Source organism: Corvus hawaiiensis, chromosome 2 (assembly GCF_020740725.1).
Source record: "Corvus hawaiiensis isolate bCorHaw1 chromosome 2, bCorHaw1.pri.cur, whole genome shotgun sequence".
NCBI lineage: Eukaryota > Metazoa > Chordata > Aves > Passeriformes > Corvidae > Corvus > Corvus hawaiiensis.
This window is the reverse complement of record NC_063214.1, coordinates 102,192,321-102,219,547: the sequence shown is the minus strand read 5'-3', so window position 1 is coordinate 102,219,547 and position 27,227 is coordinate 102,192,321. Positions and strand designations below refer to the sequence as shown.

At 37.0% G+C, this 27,227-nt stretch overlaps 1 protein-coding gene across 1 annotated transcript in view; it reads left to right on the top strand.

The window, feature by feature from the left end:
- Positions 1-27,227, top strand: part of ANOS1 (anosmin 1) — a 134,559-nt gene that overhangs the window by 82,910 nt on the left and 24,422 nt on the right. Inside the window, exons 6-9 of the mRNA XM_048328853.1 lie at positions 3,674-3,803; positions 13,114-13,316; positions 15,814-15,961; positions 20,779-20,928. Coding sequence (XP_048184810.1) covers positions 3,674-3,803; positions 13,114-13,316; positions 15,814-15,961; positions 20,779-20,928 — 631 coding nt within the window. The remainder of the gene's footprint in view (positions 1-3,673; positions 3,804-13,113; positions 13,317-15,813; positions 15,962-20,778; positions 20,929-27,227) is intronic.

Genomic DNA, 27,227 nt, shown 5'->3' with positions numbered 1-27,227 from the left:
CAGAAAGGAGTCCAGGATTCATAGTGGGGAAAAATAGGGAATGAGTGCAGTGAAGCAGTCCATTGATTACTGTAATCCTTGGATAGAGGAGAGTCCTCTGTAGAAGGCTTTGCTGCAAAGACTTTCGTGCACCAATTTTTTACATATATTAACCCCTTCGTAGTGTTGACACAAGAATCCCACCTGAATGGTCAGACCGCTATGCTGCTGGGTCATATATTCTGTTTCTTCTCCCTCCCAGTCCTAGTCAATCCCATCTTTCTCTTACAATAATTTTTAACTTTCAGCCTTTCTGTCTCCAAGGAACAGTTTGCGTGTAAATATATAACATGTTCTAGTTGTAAATAGCATGCACCAACCAAGGTTCTAGGGAATATCTTCCCCTGCCTCTCATACAAAGGATGGGATTGAAGATAGGTCATCCGTGCTCTGGGCAAATACTTTAATCATTATTCAGTTGTAGGAGCAGCAGAGGGAGATTTCTGCAGGTATGTTGAAGACAATAACAGATAATCCCCTTTTGAAGGACAAGGATGAGGGGACTACTTACAGGAAAGGGCTCAGGATTTAAACAGTTAAGAGCTGCTGGAAGAGGAGTAGAATTTTCAGTGCTTCCTAAATGGAGCAGCTCTAGGCAAGTCTCAGCCAGATTCTCACACGCCCAACCTCTTTCTTCTTTCTGGCCACTGGAGGTGTCCTGTTGTCCCTTGGACCTAAAATGAGCTTCTGAGAAGGAATGTCAAGCTATTATGTATATTGTCCAGGTTATGACATTAAGATTACATGCTGGTTTTATATGAAGTTGTATCCTAATGTAATTGATAGGGATCTTCCCTTGTCTTCGTTAAACTTTGTGTGATACTGAAGGTGGACATGTTGGCCAGTTATTTTGTCCAAGGACTCATTTATTATTTTATTCCAAATAAAATGCCTATTAGGATTTGAAGCTACCTTCCAAACATTCATCTTTTAAGTAAATGGGTAATGCATAGCCAAAATAAACAGTAATTATGATCCTGTAATGATTTGAGTGGTGATCTTTTCTTTCTTTGTCTTTTATTTATGATTCTTTAAAAAAAAATGCTCGCATTCAAAAAATTCAATAGAATTGTTGGGTTTTTTCTTTCATATTCAGACAGAATTTTAGGTGTGTGATGAAATTTGACCATTAGTTATTTAGTACCATTCAGCATGGCTTTTAGTGGGTTTTAATGTGAAAGATGTTGAAAGGACTCTGAATATTATGATTGCAACCCCAAACATGCTTAAGTAGTGAGAAATAAATAAACTAAAGCAATTAAACAAAATCAAAAAAACTAGATATAGCATTAAGGTAGTGTAAGATATCTCAGTAGTACTTAGTTCTTTCTTGAAATTTATTAATTCTATATAAAGGATACTTAGAGGTGCCAAAGTAGTTTATGTCATGGGAGTGAGTTGGAGGTAGACCTCCTGCATGCCACTGAGCTTAGCAGGAGCTTGGCCAACAAAACAAATGATGGAAGTAATAGACCCAAAGCACGTTCATAACTTAAAATAATTTTGGCATTATGGATGGACAGTTTATTTGATTTTTCAGTATTTCATGGTTGCCACAGGAAACTGACACAACTGAAATACTTTCTTTTAATCAACAGAATAGCTGAGCTGATGCCAGTGACAAGCAAGATTCCTGAGCTGAGGAATTTGGGATCAAGTCTATTCAGATTAGGCTTGCCTTGTAGCAAAGTTCAGCAAATGTGTTTTTAAAAGCCCACAAAACTGTAACTAGTTATTTATTATTAGATATTGGTCCAGGTCCTGTTTTCAGTTGCAGCAGTAGCCTGAATATATCCTTGGGGTTTTTTCTGTTAATAGCAATAGTTTATATTCAGTTCACGGTTGTGTCTTATTTGTAAGTTCTTGAGTATGTGGACCTGGCTCTTGGAAAAAAATGACATTTGAGTGCTCCATAAAATGAAAATAATAACAAAAGTTGATTCAGGTAGGCTCTTTCTTCCCTGGGGGAAACCTTGGTTGGATAATTCACTCTACAGGTAACATAAAAGTTGAAAAAGGAAAGGAGATGAGGCAGGCAATGTCAGGACTGTTATCCCTGCTTAAGTTGAGAAGACAAATATGGTAGTCTGAATGGAGAAGGACTCTGAGTAGCGGCAATATATGATGGGCTCAGAGTCTACAACACTTAGCAGTCTGAGAGCAGTCAATAATACGGTTTAGAAAGGCTCCCTTTTCCTTACATTCACACACAAATGAGATACCTGTTTCCTTAAATTTTGTTTGTCACCAGATGAAGAGACTAAGTTCAGGATAGCACCTACAGATTTTATTTGTCAGGGCTCTAAAAATTCCATTGCTGGAGAGCTGAAGCAAATTCCTCAGTTTCCGGCTATCTGAATTATATCAGCAGCTGCTAGTTTCTTACACAGGTTTGAAAGGAAGCAAAAAGCAGAAATTATGTTGTGCCTTCTTTTGGGAACTTCTTGGTATCACTAAAAGTAATGTTGAATCTTATACAGGGAAGGTGGCTTCTTGAAGTTGTATAGAACAGAGCTTGTAAAAATAAATTGATATAACGGCATTTTTAATGAGCTTGCATGTTTGGTCAGTAAAGGGAATCAGTAATGATTGTGTAATATATTTAGACATATACATGACATCTGGTTCAGGTTCGTGCATTACTTTGATTAAAAAATTAAATCAAAATGTAGTAAACATGACATCCTAAAGTAAATTGAAAACTGAGTAATTGAGAGGTAATTGTAAAAGTAAAATTTCTGAGTGGATGTGTTTTTGATGAGTTCTACAAAAATGCTACATCTTCTGTACTTGGAAGTGATTCGGTGGTTACCAGGAGGCTGTGTTCAGTTCTGGTGTTTGTACCTTAGGGGAAAAAAAAAAAAGAAAAAATGCAAAACATAGCTCTTCAAAAGTTTAATGGGGTAAAAAAACAGAGGAAGGCAGGGCTCAGAATAAGAATGTGTAAAGCACTTCCTACTGAAAAGGTTCAGAGTGTATCTATGCTTATGCCACATTTCAGTGGTTCTCTCTGCAGAATTTGGAAATTGAACTCATGACACTGGCAATCTCAGTAGGTGTTGTTGGAGAAAAGGTCAGCTCCTATGACCTGAGAAAGGTCTTCAGGGAAGAGTTAAGGCTGTAAGTGTCTTTTTGACATAAGTGCCAAAGATGTGATGAAGGCTTACATTCATTACCTGAGAATTTTGTGTTTCCTGTGACCTAGAAAAAATGGATTCTCACAGCAGTGGATTTCATTAAGATATTTTGGACCCCTAATTCTCTGAGGATTGAGAATTGAAGAAATCAGTCCTGTGACCTGGGGCAATGAGTTCCCTGAAACATCAACACCTGACACAGTTAGACCCTAAACACTGGTGAAGGTTGTGATAACTGCAAAACTAATTTTGTGAATTTAAAACTTCACCAGTTTTCTAAAGGCTGCGTTTTCCAGAAGAGACCTGCAATGCACTGTAAAATTGGATTTTATTCACAGCTGTAAATGCTTTGCAGTGCAGAGTGATGGCTGGAGTCAGGTGGGGTGGTTGCATACAGCCTGTGATGCCAGTGTGTCCTCAGCCAGACTGACTGGTGTGGCACAGCAGATGGTAGGTAACCAGAACAACCAATGTAAGTGTGACATTTTCCCCACCAGACTACGGACGAGCGAGTTCGGCTGCCGGACATCCGAGCGAGCAGGTGGTACCAGTTCCGCGTGGCTGCTGTGAATGTGCACGGGACGAGGGGCTTCACAGCACCCAGCAAGCACTTCCGTTCCTCCAAAGGTGAGTTTTCCCTCAAGTGTTCTGGTACTCACCTTCCTCTCACTCACACCTGGAGCACAGCCTGATCTGCCTGTTTTTGTGGCAGAAGGTTTTTAACAGGTGGGTTCTTGAGTAGTTTTGCCATTGACTTTAGAAATGGTGTGAGATTTGTTTGAAGTCAGCAAATGAATTGAAAGTTGAAGTGTTATTATTCTTTTATCAGTAAGGGTCTCCATGAATAAAACTCCTTTGAAACATTTTCCACGTGATTGGTATCAAACTACGTGACCCTGACCATGAAACATGAAGGAACTTGGGTTTCAGTGTGTTAATCCAAGAGGTTTATCTTTTTTTCTTTTTAGTTATGAGAAATAGGTTATTATCATATGTTTAGTAGAGTACTGGAATGTTTTGTTGCCTGTATCTAAACAATCGTAGCAGCATTGTTTTGATGGAACTTTGGACCCTCTTAATAAAACTTTCCCCTTGCTAGCACTAATTTTAAGTGCTTAGGAATAAAAAACGGCATAAATACAAAGCAGCATGTTTCTGTTCATTATAAAGGCATGCCTGATGATCCACAAAGTATTGTAGGAATTTTTGTTGGTAGTTCTGGTTTTGCAACTGTTTGGGTAATGAAATAACTTTGAAAACTATTTCTGTACAAGTAAATGGTAGTTGGGGGATGGATAGAAATGGTTCTCCCATTCTGTGGAGTTCCTGGCACTCTCCCTGGTGGGCTTTTGACCAACATGAAGAAAAAAATTTTCCCAGATGACTTGTAGGCGTAGTATAGGGGTTAGCACAGGACAGAAACTATTTCCATTAGACAGGTGATCTGGATGTGGTCACCCTCTCTTAAAGGCAGTTGATAATGTGGGCATAGCCAGGCCATGGCAGTTGACTTCAGTGCCGAAGAATGAGCTCCATCACTCTTCACTCTACTGATAGAAATAGTTTCTAATAGAAAGACTTGTTATTTTAGTAGTGACAGAATCTTTACACTGATGTAACTTTGCATACTTTGAGGAATGTATTTCCTCCTCTTTCTTCTGACAGCATTCTCTTGCAGTACAGGCAGTTGCCATCTTTGGGTTCCTGTGCTGGCTTTTAGCTTGCTGTTTGGCCATAGTCAGTCCTAGAAAAAAATCGTTTTGGAGGTGTATTTATAAAGGGATGCAAGTAAGTACTTTTGCTGGTATGGAAGGTTTAATCACTTACTGAATAAGTATATTATTATTATTAGCCTTAATAATTTTTTTGGTGCTCTAACCATATTTGTGGTAGGAAGGTTCGCCGGCATAGCTATCCCATTACTTCTGTGACCACAAACCTTTTAATGTATAAAAGAAGTATTATTTTAAGAATTTATTATACTTAAGTAGCATACCATTTGAGTCACATAAAATAGTACAGTTCCTTTGGGCTGTGTTGAGCTTACTGTAAGGACTCTTCAGCAGCAGTACCTTTCTCTTTACTTCTTGAACAGCACTTCAGCAGCTACAGCAGTTGCTGAATCTGGCACCAACTTTCTTTTAAATTGAGATCACTGATGGTTGTTTTACTGAGTTTGTGAATATTTTCCAACTATTCTGCTTGAAAGCACTATTACTGCAGTTACATAAAGGTATATCATGGTAGCACTGAGGTTTTGGCTTGAACATGACATTTTCAGGCAGGACTTGTATTACTTTCAAAAAAGTTCGTCCCCTGCTGAGTGTGCTAGCCATTCTTAAAATACCATCCTTGCTAATGAATATAAGAATGTCCATGGTAAGTCATCCTGAAGGTCTCTTCAGCCCAGAACCTGACCCCAGCCAGAGGTGGGTTTCTGGATAACAGTGTAAGAGCAGGATAAGCACACAGGGGTATTTCTTCAGAATAGCCTCCAGCTGGCAGTAATTTGTGTTTCAGGAATTTGTGGTTTTGAAATCCTTACATGAGTACCAGAGTGCTCTTGTGGTCTCTGCAGCTACCCCTGAAGCACTTGCTCTCCTTGAAAACTGCTCACAGCTGTCTAGTGGAGGTGGAGAGCACTTTTAGGACTTTGTGACAAGGGCAGTGGGAGTCAGTAGTACCTCTGCATGCTCTTACCTAATAAACCAAAATTTTGATAATGGCAGAAAGTATGTAGTCAGCATTCTTCAAAAGGCTTCTGTAACTCTCAAAATAACTATTTTCAAATCTGAACTCCAGCCCTTGGCAGAGGATTGTGAATTGTCAGACAAGCAGCAGGGAGTTCAGTTAGCTATCAGCTTCATAGCCCCAGTCAGCCTAGGCTGGCAGCTCATTTGGCCATTCTAGGGGCTGTGGAACTGTCAGTGGTTGTTATAAAGATGTCGTATTTGCCAGATGAAGTGTGTAGTCACTCTAGGTGACTCATGTGAAGATGCTGACTGCTAGGTGCTGACTGCTGGGAATGATACTGGGATGCTTCGATTGGTATCTTTTAGCCTCCATGTCCCCAGGTAGGCAGTCAGAGTGGTAACAGTTACAGTGTCACATTAACATTTAATTACTACTTTGGAGCTCAGTGGGAAGTGGCAGGCCCTGCCTGGTAGAGAGGCAAGAAACTGCTGCTCAGATGTGCCTAGTTTTTTGAGTGCCAGCATCTACTGGCCCCTACTGAGCTCCTACAGGCGCATTTAACCTCCAGTTTGGAAAAGAAAAGGGGATTTTGGCACGTCACCTTTGGAAACTTGCTGCCTTTCTGTGCTATGTTTGTGTGAAGCATGGACAGAAATTCACATCAGTGTTTGACTTCACCCTGTTGTGCCAAGACCAAGAGAAGATTATTATCTTGGTCAGGCTTAGCAGAAGGTTTCTTCAAAAATAAACCCTTTGATCAGGAAACATGACAGGAATTCTTAAGACAGTTTCTCACGCAAGATACTGAACTTTTACCAATTGCTCATAAGTTATAATGAATAGCAAATTATTTGGGTTTGTTTTTTTCTTTAAAGGAGGATAAATATGATATTTAATCTGAATCTAGGGAGAAGTATGGCACCACAAAGTCTCCGTCACTAAATATTTTAAGCTCTTAAGAGGAACGTTCAAAAACCTGCTGTAATTACTCAGAGAGAGAATTCTTGTCTGGTTACCACAATACTGTTTTATACTGTTTCGTGTCTTTGAAAGTGCAAAAAACATGATCTCTAAGTAGACACAGCAAAATAAAGTTTTGTTTTATTCAAAATGATGTTGAGTCTTCTGAGGTAATTTCCATTAACTTCTCTATCACTAAATAAAGCTCCGTATTTTCCAAAGTAATTTAATTTCCCAGTCATGAAAAAGACAAAACCAGGAAAACAAGAGTATTTCATCAAGGATTTCAACTTGCCATTCTTCATCTAGTTGTGTTTTGTGGTCTGATCTACTGCAGATTTTGATGCTCTTATTCTGTGAACATTTGAGGTGAAGGTTTATTAGCTGTTTTACACTGCCTCATGTGTTCATCTATGGCATTAATTTATAAATAATAAATAAAGTGACACAGGTGAGAATTTTTGAAATATTCAAAGTTTAGTCATAGCTCTTCTTTTTTAATGCTGTTTATTTATTTTTTATAAAGGAAATGAAGGGTTTGCATGTGCTTGTCTGACATGACCCTTCACAGGGAATAAAGTGATGCTTTGTTTTGCCAAAATGAGATTCCAAAATTACGAGAAACACGGGTTGGATTATGTCTGTCTGTGGTGGAGTGGCTGGAAAATTAAGTGAGTACTACACCTAGAAAGTGGATTCTTTCGTATAAGTGGGACTGTGCACATGGACTTCTACATTGATTTTGTCAGCTAAAATTGATCAAAATTTTCTGCTATTTTGGCAGATTTTCACTTCTCTTTTCAGGGTTTTTAAATTTTGTGTGCTTTCCCTTTTATCTTTAATTGAGTGGCAACAATTTGCAATAACAGCAATAAATAAAGGTAACTGAATACCTGAGAGAACATTTTTGATCCATAAAGATACAAATATCCTTCTCTTCATGTTTAGACTGGCTCTCTCCAAGCTGTTTCCTTTCTTCTGGAAGCAGGAGAGAACTGTTCCTACAATCCATAAATTAGTCTCCTTGGATGAAAACTACCTGTGTTTTTCTTCCAGTAAGCAGGCACTGCCTAACCTAACTGGTCAGAAGCTGCTTGGGACTAATAATACAATTTTTAATTTGTTGCGTTTGGTTCAGCGTTCTTAGGCTATTTTTTTCCTAGCTTTTTATGATTTGTGATGAGAATGAACTCTCGGTAACAGGGACTTCAGTTAACTCTAGGACTCAGTGTTAGGCATTTCTCTATCATATATTACCTCACTGGTCTGTAGGTAGGTACCGTGCCATTTCCAGAGACAGGAAGATCAACACAATGAGCCCAAACCATCTGACCCTTCCTCCCCTGCTGAAGGTTTTTATCTTCACCATGAAGGCACTTGCCAGCCTACACTGGATAGATTGTCAAGCAAAAGGGAGCAGACAACATTATTTTCACAGCCCATAAGTACCATGCTGGATGTGATTTCATGCATACGTTACTGAGCATTAGAAAAACCAGAACAGACACCCACTCATGGCAATAAAATTCTTTCTGTTGCTCCTTTGAGACCAATGATTTTTTTATGCTCTTGCACAGCTGGTTTATGTGTGCCATTTCCATTGGGCAGAGCCAGTCCTCCTGCTTACGCTGTGGAACTGTTTAATGGTTGGAAACTTGTCTGTTGAGCAGCTTGAGCAGACTTTTAGAGTTGGAAGGTCTCATGTTTGAAAGATAGCAATGGGAGATCTATTTTAAGGCAGGAAAAAAGCTCCATAAAAAAGGTTTAAATTATTGTCACACTTGCTCTCACCTTTACAGCTTGAATGAGAATTCTGGTTCCGATGTCATTTTCCCCCTCTCCCATACCTATTCCAAATCATTTACTGTTTTCACTGCAGTTGCCACATTGAAAGACAAAGTGGATGCACTGCAGCAGTGTATGACGTGACTCGTGTATAGCTTGCCCACACTGTTTTTTAAGGATGCAAAAGTGTTTCCAGGTTCTATTGATTTAAAGAATTTTGGAAAATATAAACTATTACTATGTTTACAAATGTGAGTGCGGGAAGATGTGCATTGTGAAATGGTGATTATGTGAGAGTTTTCTTTCTTTCCTTTATTTGCAGCAAGAAATCCTCCCTTTTGGGGACTGGAGACAGAATTTTGCTTGCGATGGCTGAGTAGCCAGCAAGACAGGAATTTAAGTCCTTTGGGTATACTCAAGCCAAACACAATCCAGACAAATGCAGTACTTACCCCATGTGCTGGAACAGCAGCTTCAGCCTTGACCTAATGAAGCTATCATTTCTAGCAGTGAGAAGCGATTTACTTGTCAGGCTGCTGAGACCAGGATTTTTTTGGAGTTGAGGACAGCTGTCTGTGCCAAATTCTAGGATATATAGAATGACTTCTATTTCATTTGCATTGTCATATAAACTGCAAAGGAAAAGCTGCAACTAGCATCACTCTTTCTGCAAACCAAAGAATTTGATTTAACACTCAGATAAATTCATGTATATAAAGTTCCAGTACTTCACATTTGAAAAACTGGCAGCAGTTTCCATTGCAGTAATTTTATGTCTGTGTATCTGAATTATACATGTGGGCAGTCAGTCAAAGGGATCACAGGGATATGAAGACTAACAGTAGAATTGCTGTTAGGTTTATAGTCAGCAGAACATCACTTTAGCTTTATAGTCAGGTTAACAAACACCTTATGTGTGTAAGCTTTATGATTCAGTACCAGTTATTAGACCTTGAAGTATTTTAGCACAAGTTGTATAGTCCTTTTAATATCTACATGGACATAACATAACAGACCACCGTGTAGAAACATTACTTTTCCATTCAATAATGCAGAAAAAACCAACTGATCTGTTATCTGGTAACTGGCTGGCATGCATTATAGAGGAGAATGCTTGTAAACACATCACAAGTTTTTTGATTTTTCTGGATTCTTGTTTATTTGAGAGGCCTAAGGGATTTTGGGGTTTTTTGGGTGTTCTTTTTGAAGGTGGGGTTGGGGTTGTTTGGTTTTTCTTCCTATTAACAGAGATCACATTGTCTTACCCTGCTATTCCTTCTCACTTGTCTGCTTTGCTGGTGGAATGAAATCTTTTCAAATGAACAAACAATTAATATTCTTGGATTCTTAACTTACAAAATGATCATTCTGTCACTTGTAATAGTGATGAGTGTCACAGAAATATCTTGAAATGGATGAATAAATTATATAGTGGTATTGAAACACTTAATATGGAATGGATCCTAATCTGATATAAAATGTTCACTGAATGTCTTAATATTTCAGGTAATACACCCCAAATGCATGAAATATTTTACTGATGCATTCATACATACAGACAGGATTTTTTTCAGTTGATTAAATGCAAAACTGTAAAGTTTTGTTTATCTTTGATATTTTACATCTTTATAGCTTTTTATTTTCTTAAGCTTAGTCTACTATTTTTAATAAAGCTCTTAGAGAAAATGTGTTACTTTCAATGTCTCACCTTTTCATGTCTGTTAGCTGCAGATCTCCTCCTTTCTGTCTTCTACCACCACCACCATTCTTGTTCAAAGGCATTTTTGTGGATGACATTTGAGAGGCTTGCAAAAGAGTCTTTGAAGAAAGAGGGCACTCGGGAAAATAGCTGCTACTGCTGTATTGTTTCACATGTATATTCCTTCTAATAGGACATTCTTTCTATCCTTAACTATAATTACCCAGTAACTTTTAATGCAATGTTTGTATTCTCACACAGAAAAGAAGAAATGCTAATAGGTTTTCTTTCAAATGTGAATCAGTGTTTTGTCTGCTGACTGGACTGTGTCTAGTGAGCACAGAAGACATGTTACTGATAAAGTAATGTTTTCAATAAACTATGCAGGTATAAAAAGTACAGGGTGATGTGCTGTTGCTGTAGAATTCAGAAGAAACAATCTGTTGGTTTCAGTGCTTTCAGTTCTTCCTTACTGCTTTCTTTTGCTGGAATGGAGATACAAACATTTGAAAAGAAAGAATCTAAATTTGGTCATTTGCTTTTAGACCTACAAAAAATTGGTGAAGAGAACTTCAAAATATTTTTAATCATGTAATACATTTTGTCCAGAAGAGCTGTTTCATTTAACTTTTAGATCTTTTTTTAAATGACTTTCTATCTCTTGTGGAGGCAGAATGAAGACAAATTATTTTACAGTTTGAATTATTTTTGCTTTTATCTGATCATTTGGGAAGATATATTCTCTGAAACACTTTAATTTTATCCCATATGTTTTGTATACATAATACATGATGCATAGTACTTCTGGGAGGTAACCTGAATAATTCACCTACAGTAATATGATCATGTTGCACTTCAGGTTATAAATGTTTTATTTCCCTAATATAATGCCATATAACATAAAAAAGCCCCTAACATTTTAAATCGGTGAAGATGAATGCTTAATAAAGGTCTTAGATACATAAACCACGATTCTGTTTATAGTTATTGTCCCTAAATTACATTTTATACCTACTTATTAAATAATAGAAGTAAATGAAAAATTGTATGAGAGAATAGTACAAACAGTTTAGCTAAATTTTTCTTTAATTCTGGAATTAATAGTTTGGCATACTTTGAGATGGAGTGGTTGGCAACTTCACAGGTAAGGAAATAAGTGTAACAGCAGTGCTTCTCCAAAGCCAGAAAAAATAAAAGCAACTGACTTGCTAGTGGATTAAAAAAAACAAGTGAGAAGTAAGGCATTCTTACTATTTGGAAACTATGTTAAATTTCCAGAATTCTTGAGTATGCTTTGTAACTTTTATGGCCAAAAGTTAGGTTGAATTATATGTGTGAGGAAACAGGGACATCCATTACTATTTAACTAAAATGGCATGTGTGAGGAAACAGGAGCATCCATTGTTATTGCAGCAAGAGTCCTGTTCAATAACACAAACAAGTCATTATTTCACATCTGCTGATCTTTAAAAGAGAAATGCTGTCTTTATTAATTCTGAATGTGTCTTTTTTTATAAACCAAATGATGGAATTTTTTGGTGAGACCATTTGTCGTAGGGATTATCTGATGAATTTAGTATGCCTGGCATGTTTATTTAACAGCTCATTTACCATTATAAAATAATATAAGGTAGAGCATACAGTAAATGAATGTCTGATGTTCCCTCCTCACACCTCCAGTTTTATTTCTGGCAAATAATTGATGGTTCATATGGCTAGAAGTTCATAACATGTCTTAGTTACTATGAATTTCCTTTACTCTTCTGATATACTTTTAATTTTTTTTTGTTTTGTGTCTCACTGCTTACTTCTACATAAATTTTGTTTTTGCAGTTTCCTTATATTTTGTCACCAATTTTTGTCTACCACAGACATTTAAAAAAAGGTCGAAATGAAAAAGTGGGATTAAAAAGTAGGAGCTGGTAAACAGCAAATTGGACTTTCAGAAGCTTGGTTGCAAAATTTCCATTGATTCACATTACTTGGGGGCAGTATATTTTATAGTGAGTCCACCGGGAGGACCTACATTCAATACTGGAAAAGATTCAATATTGAATCTTTTCTGAATATTCAACCTCTGACTCTCATGTCTCTTTCCTGACTCTAGAGTCAGCACAAAGACAACTGAAGGAATACTATCTCAGTTGATATTGACCAGGAATTGAACCAGAATAGTGAAATAAATCAAAGAGGTAGCTAATTGCTGTTTGACATTCTAAAAAAAAATCCTATTGATTTCTACCATGGCATAATATATCATTATGCTTTAATTATATTTATTCTAAGGAAATGTTTATGTCCCATGGTGGTAGATATCAATATTAGAATTTTGAAGGAACATTCAAGGTGTCAAAACATAATTTTATCATCTGAGAATTATCTGGCAATGAAAAAATATTCAGTGTTTCAGCCACACAGTTCTGTGCTGACTCTACAAGGTCACTTGTAGAACCTGAGTGTTTTACACTCGCTATGTATTTAAATTAGTGAATGACAGAGGGGAAACTGATAGTCAGGTGCATTTTTATAAAGCTTCATAATGTTTGTGAACTATCAACAACACAGAATAATGACAAACTAGATGCTAACTCATAATTTTTATTTCAGTAGAATTTGAATTTCTAGAATTTACAAGAAGCCATATCAGGTATGAGAAGTCTTTGCCTGAAATTTCCTCAAGGTATTTAGAGTGTTTAATCCAGCTCCTGAATGCCTCATAAATACATGAGATGAAGATAATCTTTACCTCGCTGAAGATAATTTTGACCTTAGAATATTTTTTTTTTTTTTAAATTCCAGATCCATCTGCTCCACCAGCTCCATCTAATATCAGGATTGCCAATATCAGTGCAAACAATGATGGGAGTGTGAATGCAATGATTACTTGGGATCTTCCAGAAGAGCCTGATATCCCAGTGCACCACTACAAAGTCTTCTGGAGCTGGACGTACAGCAAATATGTAATCCCAGCAAAAAAAAAGAGAAGGAAGATTACTGATGGGGTAAGAAAGAAATCAGTAAATGGGACAGAAATACAGTTTATTTCTGACACAAAACAGAGTGTAAGTATAAAATGTGTGATAAGTTGCAATGATTTCAGCCACTGGTAAAGTAGTGGTCCTAATTTTTAATATCACGAAGCCATAATAGACACTTTTGGCCTCTCAATCCTTTTCTTACACTGAACCCTGGGAGACAAGTAAACTTCTGCCTTAGAATAGAGGTAAATAGTATAAGGTTTTTCAGGAAAGATGAAGGAAAAGTTAAATTCTGTTAATCCTTTAAATTTAGCCTTATTCAGTTAGTGCTTCTTAAAGATTATTTTATTTAAAAAGCCTGACATCATCTGTCACATTGTTCTTTCACTCTGCAAATAAATCTTGTGACACTATCATAGAGAGTGATCATTAAATAGTCATTATAGGTCCAAGGGAAAAACATACCCAAAACTCTTTAAATAAACTGCTGCACCAAAGATCTGGCAATATTTCCTTAGCAGCAAGTTCCTATGAGTTTCTTGAATAATGTATTAAATATTGCTTTACTGGAAAGCTTTTTGTTATGATATCCATGTCATATGATATCCATATGCAAATTGCATATTATTTTAAAGCAGTTAATAGAAATAATTAGATAGAAATAATAGAAGTCAGTTAGACATAACTTAATTCTCAGTGCTTTTGATAGTGAGAATGTTAACACTGTGTTTTGGCTCTGGCTGCCCATTGCACTGTGATGAATGACAGTCAAAGGGTCACAATTCCCTCTCTGTCCCTCAGTCACCAAACCTTGATAGAAATAAAGGCAACGAAGGCTGTGTGATGAAATTATGCAAGTCAATTTGCACAGAAAGGAAGGTTAGTTCTTTATTGTCTTTTAAAAAAATAATTGTTGCAAGACAGGAGTAGGATTGGACTGTGCTACATAGAAAAGTTTGTGTTCTTCAAGAAACCTGACATTGGGTAAAGACCTTGAGGAAAGAGGCTTCAGCCTAAAGATATCAGGGAGCCTTCTCTCTACGAGCTGGTCCTTAAATCAGAAACCTCAGAGAAATTTAAAATTGGTCTGGATCTTTAATACCTTTGCATAGGATACTTCCTACATACAAATAATGTTAAAAAAGATCCATTATAGAACATTACAGTAATTGAGACCAAGTTCTGACCTTGAATGTAGGGAAATACAGGGTGTATTTTATAGAAAAAGCAGGCTCTTACAATATCTTTCATATTATTCCTGACTTGTACTTTTTCTTCTGCAGTATGTCATGAAACTGCACAGCAAGGCCAGTGAGATTCAGGACACTCAGATGCTATTGCTAATCAATGGTCATTTGAATATTGTAGCAACTCTTAGGCTAAAAATGGAAAAGGCAGGAGCACTAAAAAAAAAAAAGGAAAGATGGAAAAATCTAAATTGTTAAAGATCACTGAAGATTATTTTTTGTCCAGTTTTTGCCTTTAGATGTAGCCCAACCCAAATAATGTCATACTGTTTTCCATATGAATTCATTCCAGGTAGACATTGAATTAGTTTGACTACAATATTGCCACTGTTAGTCAAGACTTATAGTCAATAGGCCAGCACTAAACAAATAAAAATAATTACTATTTAATGCTTTTTGACAATCCCTTCTTAACATCCCAAGTGTTAAATGTGGGATGGTTACCTTGGTACATGGTTATCTTTTTTACTCTGTACTGTCTGTCAAAAGACACAAGGAATTCTAAGGAAAACATGGGGTAATATCTTCCACATGGCATATGGACTAGAAAGATCTTTTTATAATTAAATCTAGGCAAAATAAAATATTAGACTACTGAGAAGGCTGGACTCTGCAATATCATGTGCCTTGTCTTGATGTATTGGTTTTTGACTGGAGAATGATAAACCTAATCTCTTGTTTCCCCATTTTAGACACTTCCATGACATTGGAAACTGTATTTTTTCTATTGTTTTCCATTCTCTACAGGAAAACTGTTATTTCCAATGAGAGGGTGTTTTTGGTTGGTGCTTGTTTGTTAAATTTTTATTTTTGAGAGTTGAAACAAATAGAATGTATTGACAAATGTATTAAATGTTGGATTTTAGCTATCTTCAGACTGTCCGTCTCTAGCTAAAAGTTTTCAATTGCTTTACTGACACAGAAATTGGGGAATAAAGTGCTTAAATTCCTTTTGCTAAAATGATTTTGGCATAAGAGAAAAACCTTGTTATATAGAAGAATACCCCTTAGGTTTTGCCTAAACAATGGGTTTGGAATTGCCAAGGAACTGCCAAAATTATGCAAACATTGAGTAGGTTAGTATTTTTAAAATGACACAGAAAAACAGAGTCCAATTAAAGAAATCTTTTACAGAAAGTAAATTTTTCTCTGAAATTTATATTTGAGTGTTCTAACTTCAGAAAAATAGTGTGCCTAAGATAACAAGCCTGCTTTTAATAAAGGCCTGTGTTTCAGCAATATTATAACTGCTTTGTGTATTTATTCTATTATAGGCCCAAAATTATGTGGTCCTGGAGGGGCTCCAACCCAACAGCAACTACAACGTAGAGCTGCAGGCAGTAACACGTTGGGGTCAGATACGCTTAAAAAGTGCTAAGGTTTCTCTCCATTTTAGCACGACTCAAGACATCAGGAATAATAGTGAGTAACCATACTCAAACACCTGAATGCTTTCTCTCTCCTTTATCTGGAATTTGAATTTTTTATATAATCATTTCTCAAATTTTAAAAAATCATCTTCTTAAAGCAGGCTGTTCCATAGCATAAGATCATCCCTTGGTCAACTTGAGTAACCTTTTCATGTTAAATTTCTTATATTAAAATTGGTGACAGTTTTTGCCTTATTCTTTGACTTAGACTCCACTCAACTAAAGTAAACACTTGCAAAGAAAATGGAAGCTTTTGCATAACTGTAGTGTTAATATTTTTTAGATGCAATACAGGTGTGACTACTGATGTTTTTCTAAATGGATTGAATAAAAGCATTTCTTTGTTCCTTAGCTGGACAGTATTAACTAGCAATATTTTTCAAAATAACTGGCTATTTTTAGTAGCCCACTAATTCAGATTCTTGGACCACAAAAGCTTGAATTGATATATAAAACACTGGCTCTTCTATTAGGGAATGGAAAATGTTCCATGTCTCACAACCATGCATTCTCAAAATATTGCACACATAGGACCCACATTCAAATTAAAATCTCAAGATGTTTAGATGTTAGGTTATATATTGTTAAGGTCTTTAGAACCTCACATGCTAAGTAATATACTTGAAAATTTTATCTGAATCTGGCAGCAAACCATGATTCTTAGTCTTGGTTAAATGCTATTTATACAATTACAATGCAATACTGAGTTACTGCCCCAGTTGCTGATGGGTCTCTGATTAACTAATACAACAGAATTCTGATAATAAGATGTTAAAGAATGTGATTTTAATTATTCTGCCCTGACTCCATTTCATTTTCCTTTCATTTACATTCTTTCTCTAAAGTACACTCAAAGTTTAAACTTGTAGCCATTTTCATAACAGAACTGTAATTACTTTTAACCTCACTAATCAATTGCTGTTGTTGCCATATTCTGTTTCAGTATACATAAAATATTGTAATGTAGCTGTTAGCTATAACAGACCTTCTTGTCTGTGGTTGCTTCACATATTAATGTACCAAGAAGAAAAAATAAGCCTAAGTATCCTTCTTTTTCCCATATTAATCTACTCTTTACTACTTTTTTGGGCCATCTTAAGAGACAGCAGAAGGTCAAATTTTCATCTCTTCCACACACTGAGTCTTTGCTTCAAATCCATACCAGAATATCAGCTTAAATCTCCAGAGTCTTTATGTTAGGCAGGTTTGGGTTAAATCCTCGGTGAAGCCCAATGTAAGTGAATATAAGAGTTCTGCCCTTTCCTTGTTGGCCCTCCTACATTGTACCTGTGCTTTTTGTCATCCCCTAGAAAGGTAACCTAGTTTGCAGGACTGTGCATGATATCAAAATCTTCTTACAGTTACTACATTAAGTTCTCCTTCCTTTTCTACATGTACACAAGAAATGTAATAGAGGAAAAAATTACGGTGGGAACTGGGTGTTTAATTCCATACACTGAGCCATTGAGCTCCACTAGAAGTGTATCATTGGTGTTTATGAGAGATTTCACATTTTGTGGATTGTTTTCCTAACAATTTTTTGTGGGGTTTGCTATTTTTTTTTTCTCTTTTTTTTTCCCCCCTGCGAAGTTCACTTGATAAACAAGCAAAAATTTTTTTCCACGCCCTCCCCCTACACAATTTCCTGCTCCTTTTGGTAAAGTTTCTGTGAAGTTCTGGCTCTCAGTGCTGGACTTTAAGGTATTTAGTTTTCAGTCCAGTCATCTTGACTGTCGTGTCACCACATGACATCACAGCTTTAAGGAAGAACATGTAGCTGAGTTTACATTGCATCAAAGAATCCTGGTGCTGGGATTTTAGCTGTCTGAGGTTGGTCTGTGTCCTGCTAAGTGGGAGAATGTTCTAGATGCCATTATATACAACTAGCCAAAGAGAAAATGGGCAAGCTTTTGAAGTTCTTTCTCTCATTTTATTATTAGTACAGTTTTATAAGTGTTCCCATCTTGGGAGTAGGGATAATTAAACAACTGACCTTTGTCATACTTTATCAGTACTCCTGACATTAGATCAGACCATTATAATCTTTAAACATAATAGTAAATAAAGACCTTGCATATACCAAAAGCCTTCTAAATTGAAGCTGAGTAACTGAGATACAAGCATGTCATTTTTGGTACCATTTCATTCTTACTGTGAAAACCCCTTTCACTGGTAGGGCTGTATTAGCTCTCCATAGCCTCACTAATGTTCTGACTCTCTTGGTCTATATCACCCTTGGGTTTATGATGGGAGAAGAAGATCTTTGTTTCAGTTTTCCGTCTTCAAAACATTGGGTTTTCAGAATCTGATGAAGGTCACATCTGAGTTATTACTTACAAATCCTCTACCAAATGGAATTCAATTATGCTATACCTCATACGTGACTTTGGCTGTTTCATCATTTTCTGTCCACTCCAGTGGCATCTCTTTCCTATCATTGTCATAGCTAGATTTAAATTCCTTCCACAGTTTTACTTCGATATCCTCCCTTCTCCTTGGTTGTTTTGCTTCAGAAAACAGACCATCAGTATTTTTTGTGAAAGTCTGCTATCTACTTAAGTCTAATTAGTACAGACTTTCTAATGCCTTCTGCTTTATTTTGCTTTACTGGGGTGACCTTTCTGTACAAAAAGGTTCATTAGTTGTTGTGTTGCTTTTTAAACTAGAGTAACACTATACTGAGTACAGTATTTTTGTAATCTCATATACTTCAAGTATTTTGACTGTTCAGATTATGAACATCGATTTATTTCATGAGCAGTATTTTCTTTTTAACTGCAAATCAGTGCCTGTACCAACTAAAACACATATTTGTTTTAGAGTATTTCAGTATTAAGTTTATAGAAAAATCTGAGCATCCCTTCTCTTAAAGCCATGAGGTAACGGATTCAAGATTCTTCAAACCTAAACTACTGATACCACACATTTTAATCGATAGAGCACTCTGCTGAGAGGTGTATTTAGGTCTTTTTGGACATTTTTTTTTAAATGGCTGGATTATAACTTACATAGAAAAGCAAGTAAAAACTACTCCTGGAGGAGATGCAAATTCATCTTCTATATCTCACTCAGGTTAGGTAGGTACAGAGCCAGTCCTGCTTGACGTACTTTTGAGAATACTCAGAAGCAGATAGAGAAATACGAAAAAGAAACAAAAAAAATGCCTTAAATATTATCTAGGACATGACATTTATGGCTTGTCTGTATTTTGGGACTTCCATGGCCTTTGGGAAGTAGTTCCAGAAGCAACATGCCAATTTTGCTGAAGTCCCACTGTCATATGCTCTGCTCTGTGTGGAATTAAGCTCTGGTTTTTAGGTGTCCGGTCCTATTGTCAGAATAGAGGTAGCCCATAACCTGCTGAAGTAATTTGGTCCTACAGACCTCTTTGAGCTTTGCCCTCAGCCCTCTGGCGTTACATTTCCCCACACTCAAAAATGCATTGCCTCACTATATTTGTGTGCTTCACTTCTGGGAAATGTAGCAAGATTCTCACTTGATCTTTATATAGAAATATTCTAAATTGGTGTCCTGGTTTTTGTGGAAGTGGAGCAGACAGAGAGTAACAAAGTAGAGATTTAATAAAACTGAAATAATTTAAATTGAGGAATACCTGATAGATTTTAGTTTGTCCTTCTCTATATAACTTTTTGATTTCCATTTAGGTAATAGTAACATTATGGTTACCTTAAGAAAGAATTTCCTTAAGTTTGGTAGTTTAATTTAAAATAAACAAACAAAATGAAAAATCATATCAGATTCAAAGGGCTGAGAAAGTAAAATTTGGCCATAAAGCAAGTGAGTTTCAATTGAAGCTGCATATAAGGCAAAATGTTCAAGTTTATATGTTACTTGTGACAACTATTGAAATCTTAATTTTTCCCTCTTTCTCTCAAGTATGTAATTAATAATTTGCTACTTCCTTATTATTAGTCTTTGGTTTTATTTTAGGTGTTTAATATTGAATTAAATACAGCTTTTTGTTTTGTTTTGTTTATAATCTCATCCTCCTAATAGGATCAGATACATTTGCAAGTGTGCAATGAAAAGTGCAGTTTGAATGAACATTTCTTTCTTTTCAACTGAAACTATCTATAAGTACTGTCAACCCTGCTAAATGTTGATAAATTGTTGCCAAACAAGATGCTCGATGAAATTGCCAACTGCAATTGCTTGTTGGAAGCAAGGCACATAGCACCAAGGGAATTGCTGAAAGAAAATTCCTCTCTTGCAATATTTTCCTAAGCATTCACCATTCACTGTTGAGAACAGGAAAGTGGGCAAGACAGATCTTTAATCTGACCACAGTGTTCTTATATAGCATACCAGAGGACTATATTTACTTTGATGTAGTAACCACATGGGGCACTCTGTGGGTTACATTCAGTGCTGTCCTTGGATTTTGTGCATATTCAAACACTGCAGGAATATAAAGAATGTGAAGTATTATAGAGAACTACTGGTAGATACTGTGCCTGTTTAAAAGATCATCGTGTTAACATTTTTTGTTCTTGGGGTTATAAATACGGTCCATTTCCTTATTACTCTTCAGAAAATTTACAGAGCATTTCCCTGTAAAATCTTATTTCTCTTTTTTGGTCACTGTCTAAATTCTTTGACTGAATTTCAAACGAGTGATTTTTCAACCACTATGGACAGTTAATTCTTTATTTCATTTAGGTAAGAAACTGAAATAAGATCATTTGGATTAAAGATACTATTATTTTCTGAATTTCAGCAAATTTAGCATAGTCATTATAAAGCACTGTAGTTAACTAAATAGTTTCCTGATCATTCTGTGTATTGCAGAGGAACAGACATCTGCTGGGAAACCACAGAAAGGACTGGTAGATCCTTACCCGACCTTTCAAAGAAGGAAAACCACTCGTTTTCTTAAAATTGGAACTCCTTTCTATCAGGACAATCAACTTCAGGTCAAAGTCTATTGGAAGAAGACAGGTTTGTCAAATTTTGCTTTACTGTTTTTTCTAAGGAGGACTCTTATCATCCATCTCAGAATTGTAGAACATTAATACAATAAGTAATTAATAGTTGAATCCTACACCCATCCTTCCATCCTTTCATCTTCACATTAAAGGGAAACATTGCCTCTCCTCTTTGTGTTATGTCTGTGTATATGTCTTACAGAAGGAAATTACATGAATCAGCTATCCAAAAATTACAGTCAGTCATATTGGGACACTGAATCTTCACAGAGCTGGGACAATTTTTATTTTGGTAGGAATTACCTCTGTAAAGTTTTAAATAGCAGAATTCGGCCTTACCCACAAAAGCTCTGAGGAACTTATGAATGTTTAGCTTTATGCCAAACTTTATCAGTCACCTTGATTGAGAACAGAATGGATAGTAGGTCACAACCAGAAAACATCTTGAAGTTACTTTTCTGCTAGGCTGCATCCGTCTGATTTTCAGAAAAATCTATCTAATTTTATGGTTTAGCCTTCCAATTAAAAGGCAAATGACATAAATTTAAAGTGTCTATTCATGTTCAGAAATCAATAAAGGGATTTTCCTTTCTTGTCCTCTAAGAACATATAGGTTGCTCCAGCTTAGCCATAACAGGTTCATATGCTGTTATTTCAAAATGTGCTCACACTATTCATTTTTTAACTTAGAGCAATCTACATGTGTATCAATACCACTAAATTAAATCCATTCAATTTTTGTGCTTGAAATAAAGGGCTACAAAGTGGACAATCATGTTTTCTTCTTGAATTTTTCAAAGAATTTCAGAAATATTTAAATGCTTTTGGGTTTAGATGTGTGCGGCAACACCCTGAATAAGGACAGGCTATATAAATGTTAAATTATGCTATGTAACATAGGAATATGTCACACTGGATATTGTGGCTTTTCAGAGGTATCCTTTGCTTCTTATCCTTTGCCTGCCTTTTTGAATGGTTACCTTCCAGGCCCTCCTATGTGAATTACTTTCAGACCTATCCTTACTCCTCCCTAAAACCTGCAAGCTTTGGTTCAGCTGACTACATACACATTTTGAATATTTGTCTGTGTCTTGGCTACACTATTTTTTTTTTTTTTTTCCTTGCTTTCCCTATTATGTTTCATTTTTCGGTTGTTTCATGGAAAGCTGGAACAATTTAAAGTTTAAATAAAAGTTGAGGCAATTTTAATCGGGAATATTCAGTTTACCAAAAAATGTGGTTTTCGTTATCCAAAGTGAGATTTATACATTCTGAGCTTGTTTGGGACGGATCACCTTAAACTTTAGCCTCTGCAAGTGAGATGTCAACCCATTGTCCAAGCTCCTTTTATTGTTAGAAAAGAAAAACAGGTGACTTCTGAAACAATTCATCCCCCACAGCAGCAGGATTGCTCTCTGGAGATGTCTCTCTTCTTTACTGAGAGCAGAGGGGAGCCTAGGCAGCTCATTTGTAGAAAGCTTAGAGATGTCTAATGTCTCTCTGTAGCTGAGGTTCTACTCTTGGCAGTCTGTGTTGAAAAAAATGAGGGACAGGATTCAAAGAGGAGGAGACAATGATGTCTCCCACAGGCGTCAGATGGGGTTGTGCAACTCACAGTCTGCAGGCAAGATTCAGCCCAGTGGAACAATCAATCCAGCTGCAGCTGTTTTCCTGCCAACCTGCTGCCAGAAGAAAGATCATGTGTCCTGTGACCAAAATGCCAGCACCCCTACTGAAATTCACCTTGTGAATACTTTTCCAAAGTTAGTTATACTTAATGGAGGGAAAATCCTGAGCAGAACAGCAATATTCTTATTCCAACGCAGATATCTTGAACTAGGCGTCCACTATTTATAATGGTATTATAACACAGCTATTGAGCTTAGAGGCATTACACCATAGAAACCTAAATGTTTCATATAAATCTGGAGCTGCATCTCACTGTCTGCTACATACCGGGAGGTAATATTTGTATTAGAGGCTATAAATATCTATAAAAAGAAATAAGGCAGTCAGCATCCTTATAGAGACTCATAGTTTGGAAATAAGAGGATTTCAAGGTGGTATAATTTCCAGAACTGAAAATGCCATAGACAGATTTGTCACCTGTCAAAAATGACATGGATTTACATGCTGTCACCTTGTGCCAGGGCTGTACTAGCTGAGTTGCTGAGTAGCTGACTGTACAGCTGACTTATGTTGTGTGAAGCTGTGTGCAGCCAGTCACATAAGGGGACACCCAGAAGCCCATTTTGGTCCTGGGCTGGTGGCAAGTTGTGTGAGGGGTGCTGGGGTGTTTAGGTACGTGCCCCAGCCATGCAGTGGAAGATGCCTTCATTTGTCTTGCAGAACAAGCAGTGATAGCAAAGGTGTGTGAGGAGGGGCAGAATATGGTGGTTCATCATGCTTACCTTTTTTTTTTCCTTTTTAAAAAGAAAATATCAGTGTTCTGAGTGACAGCACATGCAGTAACTCAGCAGGAGCCATTGCCTTGTGTGAAACTGAAATATAACCAATTACCTGCTCCCAAGAAGCCAGCAGCTTCTACAAGCCCTTGCAAGAGTTTGGAGATTATGTAGTGCGTGGATGAGGTACTGTAAATTTGCTAGTGACAATTTACTGCAGAGCAGGTCTGTGTGACCGTGCAAGGAACACAGCAGGAAAATCACATTGGCTGTGTCCCATCTTCCTGACAAACAGCAGTTGCTGAGCCAGCTGTGTTGGGAACTGCACCCACACATCTTTCTCCTTTATGAACTGCACTGTCTTAGGTTGTGTTTAGGGATTTGTAGGAGGTATTAGAGTGCAGCAAGTATAATACTGAAATTCTGAGAGAGACCTTACCTGAGCCTGCTCAGTGGCATGGCATCTATTTCTATTGTAGGTAGGCAATCAGAGTTCAAATTGTTCCTGACAAAAAATTGGCCTGTTTGTCTCCTATATGGTGGGCGAACACAGAAGTCCCTGTTGATTGCACTAATGTTCTTTTTTGCGTAGTTTGCTATTAAAAATCAACACTTTTTTTGGTGGAGAAACACAGCCATTCTACAGTCCTAAATTAGTATGTATAACTTTAAAACAGAAAAATTAAGAGGCCAGCATGAAACCATGTGAAATAAGTAGGTTGATAAGCGTAAGAGTTACTATGATAAAAAATAATAATTCAAGAAATAAACGTCTCAAGCTTAAACATGTTGGACATTTGTAAATTGATCAAATTTCAGTTGGTTATAGTAGTCTTTGCTTTATCTGGTTTGGTTTTCAAGTATTTTTGGACTTTCTGTGTTAGACTTCATGACACGAACAAGAGATGGTTGCAGAGATGAAGAAATAAAAATGTTATTTAGATTTTGCATGGGCTTTTTTTTAGGTGAAGATTTAAACCAGTATGTTGTCACAGAATCACAGAATGGCTGGGTTTGGAAGGGACCTCTGGAGATGATCTAGTCCAATCTCCCTGCTAAAGCAGGTTCACTTGGAATAGATTGCACTGGGTCATGTCCAGGCAGGTTTCAAATATCTCCAGAGAAGAAGACTCCACAACCCTTCCGGGCATCCTATTCCACTGTTCCATCACCCTCAAAGTAAAGAATTTTTTTCCTCATTTAGATGGAACTTTCTCTGTTTCAGTTTCTGCCCATTGTCCCTTGTCCTGTCACTGGGCACAGCTGAAAAGACTGTGGCCCCATCTTCTTGATACCCATCCTTAAGATATTTGTAAGCATTGATAAGATCCCCTCTCAGTTTCTCTTCTCTGAGAGGAGGTCAGAGAACAGGCCCAGCTCCTTCAGCCTTTCCTCATAAGAGAGATACTGCAGTCCCTTAATCATTTTTGTTGCCCTCCATTGGACCTGCTCCAGGGGCTCCACGTCTCTCTTGTCCTGAGGAGCCCAGAACTGGACACTGCACTCCTGATGTGGCCTCACTAGGGCTGAGCAGAGGGGCAAGGTCACCTCCCTCAACCTGCTGGCAGTGCTCTCCCTAATGCCCCCCAGGATCCCATCGGCCTTCCTGGCCACAGGGACACACTGATGGCTCATAGACAGCTTATTGTCCACCGGGACCTTCAGGTCCTTCTCCACAGAGCTGCTTTCCAGCAGATCAGCCCCCACCCTGTACTGGTGCAGAGGGTTGTTCTTCCCCAGGTGCAGGACCCTGCCTTTGCTGAAATTTACTGAACTTTGTTCAACCCTACAGTTGCCCTTGTTATGTTGAAATAGTGTCTTTTAACCATAATGAAAAGTTTAAGAGCTGCTGTAACAGCAGTCTTTCTTTTAGTAAAAAAAGAGTTATTAGTTTTCTATATTAATAACTGCTCAGAATTTTTTATTGTATTCCTAATTCAGTGGTCGTACCATTCTATGCAGACCAAAGATTTAAAATTTTTTTAAAATTTCCTCTTAAACTGAGATGGCTCTCTATAGGAGTTTTTTACTGTCTCCCAACCCTGTAGCCTCACAGCATACCACAGATTACAGAAACAGAATGAAAGATGTGTGTAGATTGCTTATATCACTTAAGAAACACAAACATGCTCCTAAGGTTGTTTTAGGTCATTGGTCCCATTTTAGCTGAAAAACTATTTTACTTTTGAATTTGAATCATTTTACTCAGTCTAAAGAGCTAAAAATAGGTCAGAATCATAGAAGAATTTTAAATGGGCTGGAAGGGACTTCTGGAGGTCAGCTGGTCCAACCATCTGCTCAAAGTCAAACTGTGAAGTTAAATCGAGTTATTCAGTTCTGTCTGTAAGGCCCTGTAACAGATATTGTCATTGTTTTTTCAACAACAGGGAATTTATCCTCCATCAATATCAGCCTGCAGAGGCCATGTAAGTTTATTGCAATGTGCCTTAGGATTTCCAGAAGGTATGGTGACGTCTCTTGACTATTCAAAGATAGTTCTTCCATGGCTGTGACGATGTATTCCTCAGTGAACTTTGCAGATGTGAACTTTGCCTCTAGGAAGGCAGTGAAAAGAACACAGTGATGACATCAGGGCTGAAGCTCTTGGTTTTATATCATCCTTCTGAACAGAATTCATCAGACCTCTGTCCTGTGCAACAACTGCACCAGAGGGGGTGTTGCAGATTATTACCAAACTGACTTTGTTATAAAGTAAAGGAGTGACTGCATATCAGTACTCAGAAAGTGAACAGTGTTTGAATAAAAGTCTGAGTAAGGGGAGGGATTTCCATACATAAGCATCACAATGCGCCACAATTTGGTAAGCAGGAAAGTCTTATCTGGGCCTGTTCTTCAAGTCCCATTAACTTTAGTAAGCATGAGGCATGAATGGAATGTAGAATTTGGACTTTACATTAAAATAAAGCTCTTTCTGAAATAGTCTTTCCATTTGAATACTTTGGTATGATGACAATAATCACTTCAGGATGTATGCTAGCAAAAATATCTCCACACTTCAAGCAGTACAAGGTACTTAGCAAATGCACATGATATTGCTAGACAGAATCATCCAAAAACATGTTGCATATGAATAGAATAGCTTCTTTCTGAAGGAAAAAATGTCTTTCCCTTGCTGCCTCTCATTTAGGCCTGGGATTAGAGAAACAGTACATTCCTTAAACAGCATGAATCCCCCTTTTGTAAATGAAAAGTAGAATGTGTTCATGGCCAGATTTTTTGGCCATCTTGATGTGTGAAATTAGAAATTGTCAAGAAGTGGAATCAAATTAACCAAATCACTTTTAACTCCTTGGTGCTGAGGTCACAGAGTACCATCCATTACCAAGAATGGATGCACTCTTAAACCCCTGTTTAAAAGGATTAGATACTTAGGATGATTAAGAACCTCAGTAACTTGTGCAGTAATCAAGACTGAAAGAGTGAGAATAAAAAGATGCTTAAGTTTTCTCTGTTTTTCTGTGGTTGGGCAACTAGAGCGGAGTGTTTGACTTAGCTGAAAAGCCTCCAAGTTGCTGCAAATCTGTGTATGAAAATAAAATTTTGCCCACAGACAGAAGCAAAAAAATCCCACCTTTATGAATTCTCCGCATCAATTCTCATCACTTGCTGCAATAATTATAATACACTAAAATATCAGAATGTAATTTCTTTCCAAAGCACTTGTCACAACAATATTTTCTAAGTCATTACTCTGCCTTCACTACCTTTTTCTTAGTGCCTGTTATTTGAGTATAATACAACTCTCCTTGCTCGGGTAAAGCTTTAGTTTCCTTTTCTTTGAATTGTCTACGTGCATTTACTTCCCCTGTTTAAATTAAACATTTTAAGTACTTCTAGATATTTAAAATCAATATATCTGCCCCTTGGTTTTGCTTAAAAAGACAAA